At 39.5% G+C, this 15,843-nt stretch overlaps 1 protein-coding gene across 4 annotated transcripts in view; it reads right to left on the bottom strand.

The window, feature by feature from the left end:
- The window catches only part of cfap299 (cilia and flagella associated protein 299), a 75,945-nt gene that overhangs the window by 44,870 nt on the left and 15,232 nt on the right, over positions 1 to 15,843 (bottom strand). For all 4 annotated transcript variants that reach the window (XM_040154391.1, XM_040154388.1, XM_040154389.1 and 1 more), the window contains one exon: positions 11,940 to 12,030. In XM_040154391.1, coding sequence (XP_040010325.1) covers positions 11,940 to 12,030 — 91 coding nt within the window. The remainder of the gene's footprint in view (positions 1 to 11,939; positions 12,031 to 15,843) is intronic.

Here is a 15,843-nt window from a genome sequence, read left to right as displayed (position 1 = left end):
GTCTAAAAAGAAAATTCCTTCAACTGCCAAAACTTTGTAACTATGCCTTAACAAAAGCTGTGCCTCAATGTGACACTACTTGACTATGAAGTGATATCTAGCCATCCTGAATCATTGAAAATGCATCACAAACAAGTCTTCAGAGCTCACTATCTGACGTAAGATAAATAGGTAACATATTGCTTTTCTGACAAATATGGGCGCGAACATTTCACTCGTTTGCCTTTCAAGGAAAGATAATTAAAGCAAATGCCTTTATCAGTTTCAACACCTATATGTGACATGTACCAACCTTAAGTGTCAGATAAATTGTGAGCATGATTTATAGGGTCTGATTCACTTTACATGAGCTGCTCTAATTATTGTGTATTCTTTCTTGTTTTATGATATCTCTTTGGGTAAGGCCCCAATTAATGCGTGTGGCTTTTAGTTAGTTTTATTCTTCTTCATAACATAAATTAAATAAAACTATGTCAACTGAATTAACATTTTTTTTTTTTTTTTTTTTTTTTTAAGGTGTTTTTGTACTTTTTTTTAACACTTTGACACATTGACACTTTTCTAACTTTTAGCGGTCTAATAAAACATTTTTTCGTACCATTAGGTACAGTGCTTAGATGACATACATGAATAAGTTAATTTGAGTAAAACTGACCCCAAAATGTAATAATCTTTGTTTAACAGCAGGTAGCTCAAATCTAACAGATTTAAAATCCCTTGTATTTGTTAACAGACTCAAACCATCTGCATTTCTCTCTGGCAAGAACCTCATACATGTGTTAATATGCATTACAATGACATGAAAATATGCTGAGAATTTGGCCTATCTAGATTTTAGGAGCTTGAAAGTTAAACCATGAGCTCAATTCTTTGGCATTTCAGTGGGACTATGTGTAGGAAACAGAGAGACACACTGACATTAACATGATGAGAGACTGTCCATCAACAGCAGCTGGCCTCTCGGGATACGAATCAAAAACACGAACTCCTGGACTTGCTCTTAGATAGCAAGGAAGGACGTGACTGTTATTGGGCCAAAGACACGGAGAGAAGGTACATGGGCTGAAGTCTGCACTGGACGCCTCTGGAGGACATGTGCACTGCTCTAAGTAGGAGAGATGCAGTCCACTATTTACTCAGGTGGAATAATACACGGCCAAAGCAGTCCAGTGTGTAGTGATAAAACAAAGAACATTCAGAAGAATGTGCTCCATATGTTACTGAACGTGGATAAGCATTAGCTGAAATCCCAGATTGGGTATCGGTGTTATGTACATAAATTGATTAGTTCATCACCTGTGGGGCTACCTTGTTAGCCAAAATGATTACCCAGTGAACCTTGCCAGTTTGATACATTCCTATAGGCTTGAAGCTCACATTACACTGGACATTATCTCATGGGAATCATCTCCCATGTCTCTTCTACAACCTTCATTTTATTCAGGCATAAAACTTACAAGAGTTGTGATAGATGACAGTTTCAGAGCTGATGGGTAAGCAGTTAATATGAGGTACAAAAATGGACTTGGTCCGTAAAAACTAAAAGCAGGCTTTCAGGTTTCGGTGTCAATGCTGCTTTAAACTACAGCTGGTGTTAATTAAGACATTTGGTTTATCAAGGTCAAGGGTGCTTCTTTCTATGGAGTCTAATGTGACACAGGATGTGATATCAAAAAGTGTTTGTCATGTCAGTGATGCTAGCCCGCAGCTGGATGGAGAGTTCTTTAAATTGAAGCAAGTGAAAAGATTGATGCACTAGATGGGGCTGGGAAGTGTTACATTCAATTAATGTGAAAAAACAAGATCTGCTTGAGTTCACTTCTATTTCAGTTCAGTTAAAAACTTACTCTTTATTACCAACATGAGCTGTTGTGGGTAAAAGAGACATTTCTGCACTACTTGAAGAGCTTGGATTTAAATCTACCCCATTAACCCTTCTAGACCAATTGATGACTTGTACACTCTCCTTCTTTAGATCAGTTGATTATATGCAATATTCTTCTTTAAAATGGATACAGTCATTAAAGTAGTTGTTTAAAAGATAAATCTCACACACACTGCACCTGCAGCCTCACAAGCCAGATGAGTCTCACAAGTTGAGTTCAGACTGCGAGTAGCCCTTGGCTTCCCTCCCCAACGGGAGGCTAGTAAGAAGATGGGTCCAGACACAATCTGGAGCGATTTAATCACTGTTTTGGAGGAAAATCAAGAGGGATGATGTAAGACGGATGGGATGCAGAAGAAATGTAAACAAAGGCGGAGAAGGCTGCATTGGCTGCATCAATAAAACGATATCTTTTGTTATTTCAGAATGCTTTTACCTGAGAAGTTTTTTTTCAATTATTGTTGATTTAAAGGTATTTTAGTGACTTTATTTCAGAGCGAAGCAAGTTTACTATACACTGTTACACATAGTGTGGATTTTGAGCCTAAGGAGTTTAAAAATCACCGCCTGCACATGGCAGGTGCAAATTCCTCCAGGGACAGAGCCAGAAACCTTCAGGTAGGATTCAACACAGATGTTCAGTCCTCCCTAACATATAACAAGCACATGCACCCTGTGTCTTCTAATACATGGATGGGAGTTGGAGTAAAAACATGCCAAGGTTCATGAGTCTCAGAACAGTGCAAATGAAAGGAATGCAAAAGATAATATGACTGTAAATAATGACTGATTACAGCAATGGATGATTCCAGCACAGCCTTATATTAAATGTCTCCAGCAGGGAGAAGCCTGTGACCTTGATATGTCAAAGGAAAATATTCAGGCCACAATATGGCCAAATTGAACTCTGCAAAGCAGTTTTGACAAGGGACTGCATAACACAGCCTTTTTGCTACATTCAAGTTTTTAAAATAACTAAACCTGTATTATCAGTCTTAACTAGAAACAAGCGCTGTCTACTTGAACTGAAATTACTTGGTATCAAACTTCATTTGTCCATCTTCCCAAATTAAATTCTGGTGCCAGGTATGTGCACTGGCAGAAAATAACCCCCACCCATGACAAAGTGACAAATCTAAATCTAAAGAGCAAATTACAAACTCCCTCTTGAACAGAACCATGCCATACCCTTTGACCTATGTTACCTACCTACATTCTTTGGTGGACCTTTCTCAAAAGCTACTGCTGCTCGATTGTGTCATCTTGATCAGAACGGAGGGGTTGAAATACCAGAAGGCAGCATTGCAGATTTTCAGGACAGCTACAAATACCTTGGGATCCCACAGGAAAATGGGAACCCTGAGGAGGCCGCAAGGAAGTCAGCCACAGCCAAATACCTACACAGAGTAAAGTCGGCTGAATGGGAAAAACAAGTTACGGGCCATCAACACGTATGCCCTGCCAGTCATCAGATACCCCGCTGGTATTATAACCTGGCCAAAGAAGGAGATAGAGGCCACTGATATAAAGACAGGAGAGCTCCTCACAATGCATGGAGGGTGTCACCCCATGTCCAGCACCCTGAGACTGTACACTAAGCGGAACGAGGGAGGCCAAGGATTGGTGAGCATCAGAGCCACTGTCCAGGACGAAACAACCAACATCCAGGAATACATCAGGAAGATGGCCCCCAAAGATGAACTGCTAAGTGAACACCTCAGGCAGCAGAAACCCGATGATGCAGAGGAGGAGGAGGAACAAGCCCCTACACAGCATGTACCACCGACAGATAGAAGTGGCTGATATCAAGAAATCCTACCAGTGGCTGGAAAAGGCTGGACTGAAGGACAGCACAGACGCGCTAATCATGGCAGTACACGAACAGGCACTCAGTATAAGATCAATACAGGAAGGGATCTACCACACCAGACAGGACCCCAGGTGCAGGCTGTTCAAAGATGCTCCTGAGACAGTTCAGCACATAGTAGCAGGGTGTAAAATGCAGGCAGGAACAGCGTACATGGAACGCCATAGCCAAGTGGCCCGCATAGTGTACAGGAACATCTGCACTGAGTATGGGTTGGAGGTCCCAAGGTTACAATGGAAGACACCTCCTAAGGTGGTTGAGAATGTACAAGCCAAGATCCTGCTGGACTTCCAGATTCAGACTGAGAAACTGGTGATGGCTAACCAACCGGGCATCGCGTTGATCGACAAACAACAGAAGAAGGCAGTAGTGATAGACGTAGCGTTCCCAAGCGACAGCAACATCGAGAAGAAGGAACACGAGAAAATTGAAAAATACCAAGGGCTGAAAGATATATATATATATATATATATATATATATATATATATATATATATATATATATATATATATATATATATATATATATATATATATATATTCTATAATATTACACTCACACTCTCCCACACACACACACACACACACTTTGGTATAAAAATACAAGGATGTGAGTTCCTGCGGATCTCCAGTCTTTGTTGCCAGTGATTTAGGAGATATTAATACAGGATAAAACACAAGAGACTATCCTAATACCAAAAGAAAATAAAGTAATCCCTTCAATAATCTTCTTCCCCATAAATCTTTAACTGTGTCCAAAATGAAAGCTCTTAAAGATGGGTGACAAGAGCAATCGTATTTTACCCAGACTCCCAGATGGCCTCTACTTAATGCAAGACTTCCTTTGATACCAAGTAGACAGCTTAATGTGATTGCCCATCTTCCCAGTGGCAAATCAAGCTGATAGATGTTTTGATGGTGACGGTCCACAGCCCAAATGTGTTCCCCATGTATTTGGAAAATCTGCTGAAGATGATGAGTTTTAAAAAAAAAAAAACATCCTGAGAGATTAGATTAAGTGTATCCGTTTTCATTTGCTCTGAAAATGGTCCAGGGGCCAAATTTTTGGGGCAATGTCTCTGGACAATAGCAGCTGTTCACTGGAGGGAGGGGCCTAGAAGAAACCATTATAGTGGGGCTCATCCAGGCTTTCAGTGGCAAAACAGTGAGGTGAGTAGTGCCACTTGCATTCTGGGATATGTCTGATGTATTACGTGATGTGTGATTTCGTGGGTAAACAAACCTGTCATCCGACCTTAAACAGCTTCCAAATGGCCCACGGCATGTTCTCACTGGATCTGGCTTTTGTAACTTAACAAACTAATTATGCTTTCATTCAAGAAAATATTGCATGTCAAATCGTTGCTATTGATAACAGCTACATCTCTCAGAAGAAACCCTGTCTAAATTAGTCAAATATGTATGATTTGGATTAATGGCTGTCTATTATTATCTTTCGATTGCCCTTTACTCAAACCTCTATAAGACAACTGTATATAACATGAGGGTGGTTTAATCTTTCTTTTCCTCATTCCTTTACAAATCCCTTAGTGGCAGATATGGTGCATTGAGAGACAGGGCACAGCTGCCATGTTGGCGGCATGGACTAACATAACACATTATGCTTTGGCTATCCATTTTCTTTTTATAGACTTAAGACACTAGCCATGAAATCCACGTGTTGTAATCAGCCAAGAGTAATATTTCACAGTTCAGTGTTATGGTTTCCTCAAGACCTGCAACTGTGAGAAAGTGCAGCCCCAGAATAACAGTTCAAAGCTAAGTAAAAAAATTAGCCACATGAATTAACAGCCAAAATAATAGTTAGAATGACAGGTTTAAAGGTTGTTGAATTGGTCCATTAGGGTATATCATGTAGAGGTTTCTGTGTCTGTATCAGGTGAAATCAAGTCTTAGAACTAAGAAAGAAAACAGATGCTCATTAGCTGATTCTCAAATATCACAATGGTTGCTTCTCGAGACAAAAGGTCCTTTTTTGTCCACTTGATAGATGGTTGCAAACTGTTGGGACTTTATCCCCACCTCTCCAAAACTCTGTGACACCATTCAAGCCAAGGTCATATGATAGCCCTGCAGGACTCTTTCCTTTCTAAAGACTGTCCACCTTGGTCCTGCTGCTTTGAAATCAAACTTGCCATTGTTATTTTTACTGCCCATGACAAGGACAAAGGAACTGGGCAGCGGGGACACACACATGGCTTGTAATGCAATAGGGCTGGGAATTCCTCTTTAATTTCAATGCTATACTTGATCTCTGGGCTGCATGACTGACCACCTTATTATCTATAGCGACAGGAGCTTATCAATACAGAACGCGCTGGGTCCACAGACCAAAGACAAACACTTCCTTTATGCAGGATGTCCCCTCTGGGCATGAGACACGCAGCGCAGGCCAACCAGCTAAATTCCACAACTGAAAGGGTGGGAGACTGAAAATCATTTCTGAACAGTCAAATAAGTTTAGCAATATAGTGAAATTAAAGAAGGAAAAATTTCACTTCTCCTCGGATGGATGTAAACAAGATAAGATACAATTCTCTTCTTAAGTCTAAAATACGTAAAATCCGTGAACCGTGGTATGTTGTCAGATGTCTTTGTCACCTTAGATGACATTTTCTTGTATTTATAATTGAAAGACATAAGTCAAGGACAGTTCCCTTTGCAAAAGCCCATAGATTGCCATTCATTCAAAAAAGAATAAGTCATTCATCAACTGGAATAGATTAGAAATTTCAGAACCTGATGTTACACAACAGTTGCACATCACTCACAGCCATTCAGTAAACATCTGCTTTGTTGTGCATTTTCATATTTGGATGAACAAAGAACTCCCAGCATTTACATTTTCTGTAGCATATCTGACACCATGTTTTGACATAAAACTTTCACAAACAGCACAGAGCTAACATTATAGTCAACCACCAAGTTTTCTGTTACATAGCAAGCTTTACCAGTAGCCTGAACGATTTGAACCATTTTACAATCCACTGTCCTGCTTGCAAGAAGTTAGTATAAAAATTAGCCACATACAATATTAGTGAAGGAATTCCATGTTTCATGTGGCTGCAGAAAAATGTAGCCGTACATCTTGATGTATTTCTATACATCAAGATGTATTTCGAAACTCAATTGAGAACCAAATCTTGCATGCAATAAAGTCTTTGTGACTTTTTATTCATTTTTTTTCCCCTTGTTCGCCACGTTTGACAGGTTGGATACGACTCCCCGTGGTTTGTTCTTCACTACTGACACAACAAACTGACTTCTGCTGCTTGAGAATGAACTGAGAGTAAACATGCTCAGTCACTCTTTAATTTAAGGCCCCTTGACAGGTGCATTGTTTTAATGATGTTCCCTCTTGTTACCAAGTGAGTGATGGCTTTGTTCATTAAATAAGAAACATATTTATTTGCTTCTTAAGGGGAGTGAAATGTACTTTCAGGGTACATTGTGCTCCTTAGTTGTTTGATGAAGGTGAAATATATTATCATCACCATCAAGTCCGTCATGTGCTCTCTTTGTAGCTCACCATGAAAAACACACTGTCATCACTGTTAATGAAATATTGCCATCTCATACTATTAGTTTTATATAATTTATTACATGTGTTAAATGAATGTGGTGTGGTTGACAGGATACATTTTCAAATATTTTAAAGAAAAAAAAAAACTTGCCTTGTCAATATTTTATTCACCTTCTTCACTTGCGAGGTTTTGGACACTCATCCAAAATTTCCACTGTAGCACTCCATAATCGTACGTAGCACTGTCCACGTGTCCAAATTCTCTATGACGAAGCAGTTGGGTAAATTTTCTTCCTGTAAAGAATATGATCTCATAGTAGCAGCACCTATGAAAGGCCGAGTCCAGCTGTGATGCATTAGCTGGAAAGATTTAGGTTACATTAGAATAACTTTAAAACTAATCAAACTAAGTTCAACTGTGAGATTCATCAGTAATGGTGATTAAATAACAAAGCCTTCCGATTTCATTGCTTATTACCTCCGCCAACAAGTTTATGATTTCAGTCCAATTAAACTGTGAAATAGCCAGATATCTCAAATAATCATAATAATAATAATAATAATAATAATAATGATAATGAAAAGAGAACTTACTTTGATAAAAATAAAACATGGCACATGACTCCCATGATAATTGGTTTCTGTCTGTATTGTGATGCAGATTTGAGTTCAAGTGCAGATTAAATCATTATTTTATTCTATTTTTACCTAAATTATTTCAGTCCTTATTAGTCTATTCCATAGGCATGATGTCTGTGTGTCAGTGAATTAGGCTCACTGCTTCATCTACAACTGCTTTTAACTGTGCTCATCATTACTTGAACATTAGTTTGATATGATGCAACTTCACACCGACACCATCAGAGCCTCTCAACAAACAGCTGAAAACAAACAGGGAGCTGGGTGGGTGATGGCAGCACACCTTCAGTTTCAGATGTGAACCTCCCAACAATTGACACCCTCAGGCACCCTGTGCAGGTGTGACCTGGATTTGATAAAAAACTTAACTTCTAACCCAGTGCAAATAAAGCCAAAGCTGCCCAGGTGCAGCTTTTGTTTGTGTGTGACTTTTGGCAGTGGAGCAGCTTTCGCAACAGGGTCGGGGAAATAAAAGCACAATGAAGGCAAGGCACTGAGAGGCTTACAAGTTCAGCTGATCAGGGAGATAGTGGAGGGCTCCTTCTACGGACCAAAAACTCAGTGCATATGAGAAAACTTGAAGAAAGGTCAATATTTGTAACAAGGTTAATATTTTGAATGCAAAATTGGCTTTACTTCCTAATATTTCTTTGCCTCTGTCCTAAAGGGTGAGAAACAGGAGGGGGGCAGGGACCGCACACAAAGGGAAGATGAGCTCTGCTCATCAAGAGTCATGTCCGCTATCAATCTTTTGTAGCGGCAGTTGGCGCAGGACAGAAAGGACAGAATAACCTGCCAAGTGCCTTAACTGACAGGTGTAATTTCAACCTGACTTGAAAGGCTGAGCATGACATGAAAGGAGGACAAAAGAGGGACCCCTCTGATGAACGAGGCAGAAGATGACAATGAATATGTCATCCATTTAAAGGAATGGCAATAACTCAGCTTTAAGTATTTTCTTTTACTCCTCCATTGTCTGCCTAAAATGGATGATTCTCTGTGTCCTTGCAATCCTTCACAACAATGATGAAACTCTTCATGATAAATTACGGAGGTGATACTTGAGACTATTTCAGCAAATTCTGGTTCTGAGTTTACAACAAAGACAGTCAAAGTTTAAGATCAAATAAAAAAAAATATGAGAAGATTTAGATTTTAAATTAGTCAAAAAAGTTCTTATCGTGTCGACTTGACAGAGGAATTTGACGAATGAAGACTGGTTGGTGGGTCTGTTAAAGTAGGTAATATAGAAAGACTAAAAGAACGCCTAAAATAACAATAATGTGCAAACATAAAATATCATGGAAGAAAAGTGAAAAGCACTGGACAAGGATTGCTTTGCATTGGAGCGCTGAAAAAATGTGCAGAGACGTGGAGCTGGAATGCGTTAGTGGGAGTGATTCTCAGGTTTGAGGAGCGTGGCAGATAGGCGCTTGAGTCATGTGTTCCAATAGGCCTCCAGAAAGCCCACGCTGAACAGCGTGAGAGATACCTTATGACGCTGGGTGGTCTTATTACTGAACCTTATCGAAGATTAGCGTGAGCAATTTGACGCTTTCATACGGGGGATTTTAGGTGCAACATAGAAAAGAGGGAAGAAATCCAAACTGCATCCAACTTCTTCATACTGCATGTAATTGTTTGCAATTTTTAGCAGATATTTTTATGAAAATACCACGTGTAACATATGTGTATATATATACACCACATGGATCAATGCATACCAGCAAATTAGAATTAATATATTTAAAAAATATACATTCGGTACAAGATGAATGTAAAGTATGTAGAAACAAGATACAACACATGTTTTACTGTATGTCCACACATGGGCAAATGTTGTCTGGAATACATCTGTGTAATGTAAATATACCGATGAGGTCAAGCCTCGTCAAACTGTATTAAGATTACCTGTTACATAAACAGTTTCAAAGAGAAGTGGTATTAAGTGCACAAATGTGGGTTCAATTTTAAACAGAGTGGGGCTCAAAGGAAAATAAACATCATCCGAATCCAATTTTTCAGCAAAGGAAGCGCTTAAGAAATGAAAAATAAGAAGAGGTGGGAAAATATCATGTCAGCAAAACAATGTTGGTAATACACAACATGATATTTTGCTTGTTTTCATTCTGGTTCTCTCTTCTGTATACAGGAAGAGATACTTTAAATCACTTAATTTTTCACTGGAGGTTTCTTTGAAAGGAAAAAGCTGCAGTTATATCTCTGAAGGACTGAAAGAAGGAGAGTGGGCTTTTGCATGGAACTGTTTACACAGTGAGCATCCAGTGGGAAAACTTCTGGTGTTACTACCTCTGCTCCCCTCCATGCACTTCATGTGATCTCATAATTGCAAATCCCACAGGGGCAGGTAAATGGAGGTCAAACAAAACTCCTTTTTTGTACTCAAGCATCTTGGAAGTGAATCATTTAAAGAGTGTCAACACTAACACTCCCTGCAGACCAATGCCGAGTACAATCCCTCAAATGGTACACATTCCATTCATCATAAGTAGAGACAGAGGATTGTGTTAAAGGTAATGTTAGTAGTAATGTCGTAAGAATATTCAGCTTCATGGTCAGAGGTTAAAGTCTCCCCCCGGTGCCTCTAAGTTTAATTAAGCATGCAGGTTTTGTGCATGATTTAACCGAACTCCTTCACTTGGAGGAGCAGCTCGCTCTCAACCCAAAGGAGGCATTTTCTGACCGTTCTCTGGCAGCTTCACACTGTGTTGCCAGCTGCCCCGGGGTTTGCTGGAGGTCATGGTAGGACGAAGCCAAATTGGACACTTGCAACTTATTAGCTACACCTGGAGATTCTGTCCATGAAAATCACAAACAGAATCTGTGGCGGACACAGCTCTCACAGCAGCATAAACACGGACCAGACAGCTAGTAGTAAAGGCCCCGGCACCTTATTTTCCCACTTTACACCCACAAGAAACTACATTGTCCTAAGCGTTCTCCAAGCCCGCAAAGCAAATGTAGAGTTAATGGAAAAAACCCCACCTCCGGGCAACATTTAAGAGGTATGCAAGAGCCTTCAGCATTTCAGCCTAAATGTCATGTATGCCTGCCACCTTACCTCCGTAAAGCTTTTAGGCTATGGAAGTGACCTCTGCCAGAAAGATGGGCAAGGGAATCCTACTCTCTCTGCACTCAGTTGGGTATCTGCCTGATAACTCTCAAGCTGGGCAACTACTGGCATTTCTAGGAGCTGCTACTCCTCTTTCCTCAAAAGGGGATGCTTCACATCCCAAAAGCCATTTTTGTCTGACCCTTACACTTCCTGCAGGTGATGAGCCCGGTTACAACTGTAAAGGCTTGGATATAGTCCAAAGGCAGCTCTGTTCGTATTAAGTTGGGAACCCGCAAAGGCAAACGTGTTAACACGTCTGTTGGCACGTACAGTTCATGCATACAGCCTGTGCAGACCTTTGCAAACTTTGACAGATGACGGAATTTACATCACGCCGACCCTTATGGCCATGGATAAATTGAGCTTAAGCGCTCTGTAAATCAAGCACTTAATCTGTATTAATAGTATTTATGTCTTTTGTCACTGAAGAATAACAAATTCTAGTCATCAATAACTATAACAATCATATTTTCAAGCTGTTTTGAAAATAGGGCTGGTATTGATAGCAAGACTAATCACAGAGTTTATGTTGTTAAAATTCAAAGTGCTGACGCAAGGTTAAACAAACTAGCTCTGATGCTCAGATTGGTAATACCCCTTCAGGATTGTACCCGAGCTCCTCAGGTGAGGCCCCTTTAGAAATTATTGCAGTGGTTCAATCTGAAGAGCACACATACGACAAGGTAGATGGAGTTTGGTAAACAGAGTTTTATGGATGAGAGAGGGGCGGGCAGCTGACTCCTGGGGGGTGGATATTTCTACTTCACTTGATACAGTACGGATTCTGTTCCAATCTTAATGGAATTGCAGAAATATTTGAGGGGAATCCCATTACGTAGCAATTGGAGTGCTGTAATAATGTACTCACAGTCATTCTCCCACTGCGGTTGGCCTCCTCTCGTTCTGCCAGGGCTTTCAGGAAGTTATCTTTGAGTTCTTTTCCTGCACTTGCCTGTGTCCTGGAAAAGACAACACTCAAACGGTTTGAAATGTTTCTCTTAACCTGAAAAAAATAGTCACATGAAGTCTTAAAGGTTCTTTATGGAAGCTTTTCTTCCTTTAATATACTGTAGCTTCAGGGAACCGTGACACATCTCTACATTAACAATTAACTAAACAATAGTCTTCATTCAAATTGACTGAGTAAAATGTTGCTGTTATTTCTTCTTTTTTTTAATCTGCTTTGATATTGTAGAAGAGAGATGTTTCCTTTCCATGTCTCCATGACTTTCCAGACAATTTGTAAGCCCAATATTACATTTTCTAGGGCTTATTTAAAATGTATGAATTATCAAATATTTAAATAGGTTTAAGCAACTAATTAATAGGCGAGACGCAAAAAAAGAGTGAGCATGACATGCGATCAAAGTCATGAGGCCGACTCATGCAAGCTTCTAGTATGTCAGTACACAGCACTTCACCAAACCTGCCAAGCTGCCAAGACACTCCCGAATAGTCCAGATACCGTTTCTTAACAGAAATGATCATGAATAATGTTGAGGAGTCAGCGTTTTTACTCTTAAAGAAATCTGAAAACTACAAAAATCATGATGAATGTCAGAATGTCACAGCTGCCTTATTTCAGAATTTCAGAACGCAGAGCGATATTAATCATATGAGAATTTAATGGCTTTATATGATACTGTGGCAGCTTTTTATACTTAGGCCGGACCAATTTCATGGAAATGGGATTTTTGCACACACTAATGTATCCACACCTGAAAAAACATTGGCACTAATATTTGAACTGTTAGCACTGCAGTATGAGCGACAGAACTCATTGGCTGGCATGCATCCAGGACTGACTGTGTAAGACTTTCATCAGATCCACACCAAGTTAACATCTTAAAATGGCAATAAACAGGTCATTGGTAACCCCTCAGTTTTGGTTTAGAATACAGAGGAAATAAGACAGTAAAAAGACATGTAAAGAGGCCATTCATTAAACTTACAATTACAGTGAAGTGGAAAAAACATTGTTTCTGCTGAGTCCAGCGATCTGAAATGATAATCTGAAATCACAATTTCCATGTGTATGTCATTAAATTTACGCTTCAGGTCTTTTTTTTTTTTTCCTTTTCAAAGTATTTTTAACATGAATTGGGGCTGAACTATCTGAACAATAACTTCATTTTCACCTAATCGAATCCAGCAAGATTTAACTTTGATTACATTGAGTTAGTTTCCTTATACATTTCTTAAATCTGATGAATTCTAATGAATTCACTTTTGTATTTGCAGTTATATCACATGAGGCCTTTTCCTAACACAACAAGTGTATTGTGGGACCAACTGATCTACTTGTTTGAGATGGGCATTGATGGGCATTAAGTGCTTTGCTCAAGAATATTTGAGTTTGTGTACCAATAGCAAAAAACATTTTCAATACCTTAAAAAAAACTTAACATGCTGTTCTGATAAACCCTTTTTTTTTTTTAATTTAACAAAAGAAACTAAAATTCTTTACAGGAATTTTGTGAAATACAGTTTGATTTGCAAAAATGTGATTTGAATCAAGAATAATCTGATTAAATACAAGGTACACCAAAGGTTTTTGACAGTTGCTGCTATGGACACATTTGCTCTGTACCAGAAAAGTATTAAGGTTCAGCACTTGGCTCTATACAGAAGTTGTGAGAGGAACTTCCCTGAAAACACTGCAAGTTTGAACAAGCAATCCTCTAGTTATAAATGTTTACATTACTGCTGATATTCACAATTACTGCATCCAGTTTGGTCTGCTGCTCTGGCCAATGAGAAGAAAAGTTCAGTTATATTCTACACTAACGGCCCCTCAAACCCACTTTCCATTCCTAAAACAGTTTAAAATGCCTCAACAGCCACAACAAGCACGGACAAACAGCCAATTCCTGCTCTTAGTCTAGCTTACCATTACGATGAAAGAGCTCCAAATGCGAATGTTTAAATTTTGCTAGAATTTGGAAAAGGATTGTAATTTATACTAGCCATTTGGCCCATGCCCCATAATAAAAGTCTTAGAGGAATCACACGGTGGTAAAAGTGCAGGGACAGCACATACTTGGAGGCTGGAACCTCACTCCATCTCCTGAGTGAGTGAAGGATTGCTGCTGGATCATGGGGGCCGAGGCCCCAAAGTAAACACAGGTGTTGAGGAGGCAAGTGACTGGGGTTACCCCATCCAGTAGCTAAAGCAACACACACAGTCACGGAGAGTGAATAATACTTCAGCAAAACATATGGACCGCTGCAAGTTTGAGTTTCCTGTCAATTAACAAATTTCTTATCAAGCCTCATTTAGGAGGGATAACAAGAATTTCACTATTAAATGATGGTTATTAGTGGCTAATGACTAGGTATTAAGCTAACTGTGATCAAGCCCTGTGTTTATAAGTGTCTTGTTTTTGGATTGTGGTCAAGGCAGGTGGGCCCTGGAACTAGTAGAAAAGAAGTGAGGAAGGGGTGTGAACAGTCATCATCTGGCTGGTTGAAAAAAAGTACATCCGTCTAAGAGCATCTGTCCTACAGATAAGAACGTATTTCTATAAAGTGTATGTGCTGTTGTTATCTTTCAGTTAAAAGTGGGAAAAGCTACAAAACAACATAAATCTAAATTTAGTATCTGATTCTTGGGTTCTTCATTTTTCCAAACTTTGGATTTCGAGATCTGTTGAGACCATCCTCACCAGAAAGACCTGACAAATACTTAAGACAACCTATGTTTAATTTTCCTGAAAGGTGACCTCTTGCCACCAATTTAAAACAGAAAAAACTGTGTTTGTCATTTATATAAAAAAGATACAGATTTTTAAGTAAGCAGTAAAAGTTATTTGGCAAGACAGAGGTAGTGATCTTAGTGGGGATTCATTCTGAAAACAGCCCTGTGTTCAAACAGCGCAGGGGGCTGAGCTCTTGGAACAATGACACATAATCCAGGAAGTCTAGCTGGAGTAACACTGATAAAGTAGCTGTTTAAATATAATACATTTTTCTGGACTAAAATGGTCTGTAGCACAGATCACTTCTTATGCAGTTAAAAACAAAACTAGGTCAAAATCTAGTATATGGCGGGACTGCCCTTTATCTGTTTGCTTCTCTCTGTTTGCTCCTGTGGAGCTAAAGCCGGACCTCGTGCTCGTGGGGCAATAGTGGCAACTCTCTTCTATGGAAAGTAGGTAAGACTTGTCCAAAAAGTTGCTAGATTTGTCTCTAGGTCCTTTCGTGAAAGAAAAACCACTAAAAAGTGTTTCAAAAGTCGGTAAATCTAGCGACAAAGGCGCAGAGTTGGCAACACTGCCTGTAAACACCCCAGTGACGACACAATAGAAAACTGTTTGCACCAATTAATTTTGAAAGAGCAGCGACCAATGGTGTAAGGTCAGCACTTAGTCACGCGGCATGCAGCCGACCAATGGTGTATCTGTACCACTCAGTCAGTCAGTCAGTCAGTAAGTCAGTCGCGGACATTCGCGTTTATAGGGCTGGCCCCCGATGTTGCAGTCCGGCCAAAAAACAGTGATAGAGTGTTGAAATACCTAGCAAGCCTAAAACCCAAAAGCAAGACAAATAGATATTAACCTTCATCTCAAAAATAAATGTCGGAACTCAGCTATAGAAAAAGAGTAAATACCGTGTGTCACTAGCTAATTAAGTATCTCATAACAACCGCACCCTTGTGTGTCCAGTGATTTTACAAATTATATAAGTATGGTGTGAAAATGTCACAGAACCAGAAACTGCATTAAAAATCAATTAATGTGCCTCTTGATTCTCAAGAAACTGCTGCTCACTGT

This window comes from Xiphias gladius, chromosome 19, assembly GCF_016859285.1.
Source record: "Xiphias gladius isolate SHS-SW01 ecotype Sanya breed wild chromosome 19, ASM1685928v1, whole genome shotgun sequence".
Classification (NCBI taxonomy): Eukaryota; Metazoa; Chordata; class Actinopteri; order Istiophoriformes; family Xiphiidae; genus Xiphias; species Xiphias gladius.
Note: the sequence above shows the minus strand (reverse complement) of the source record. Positions and strands in the feature narration are given on the sequence as shown.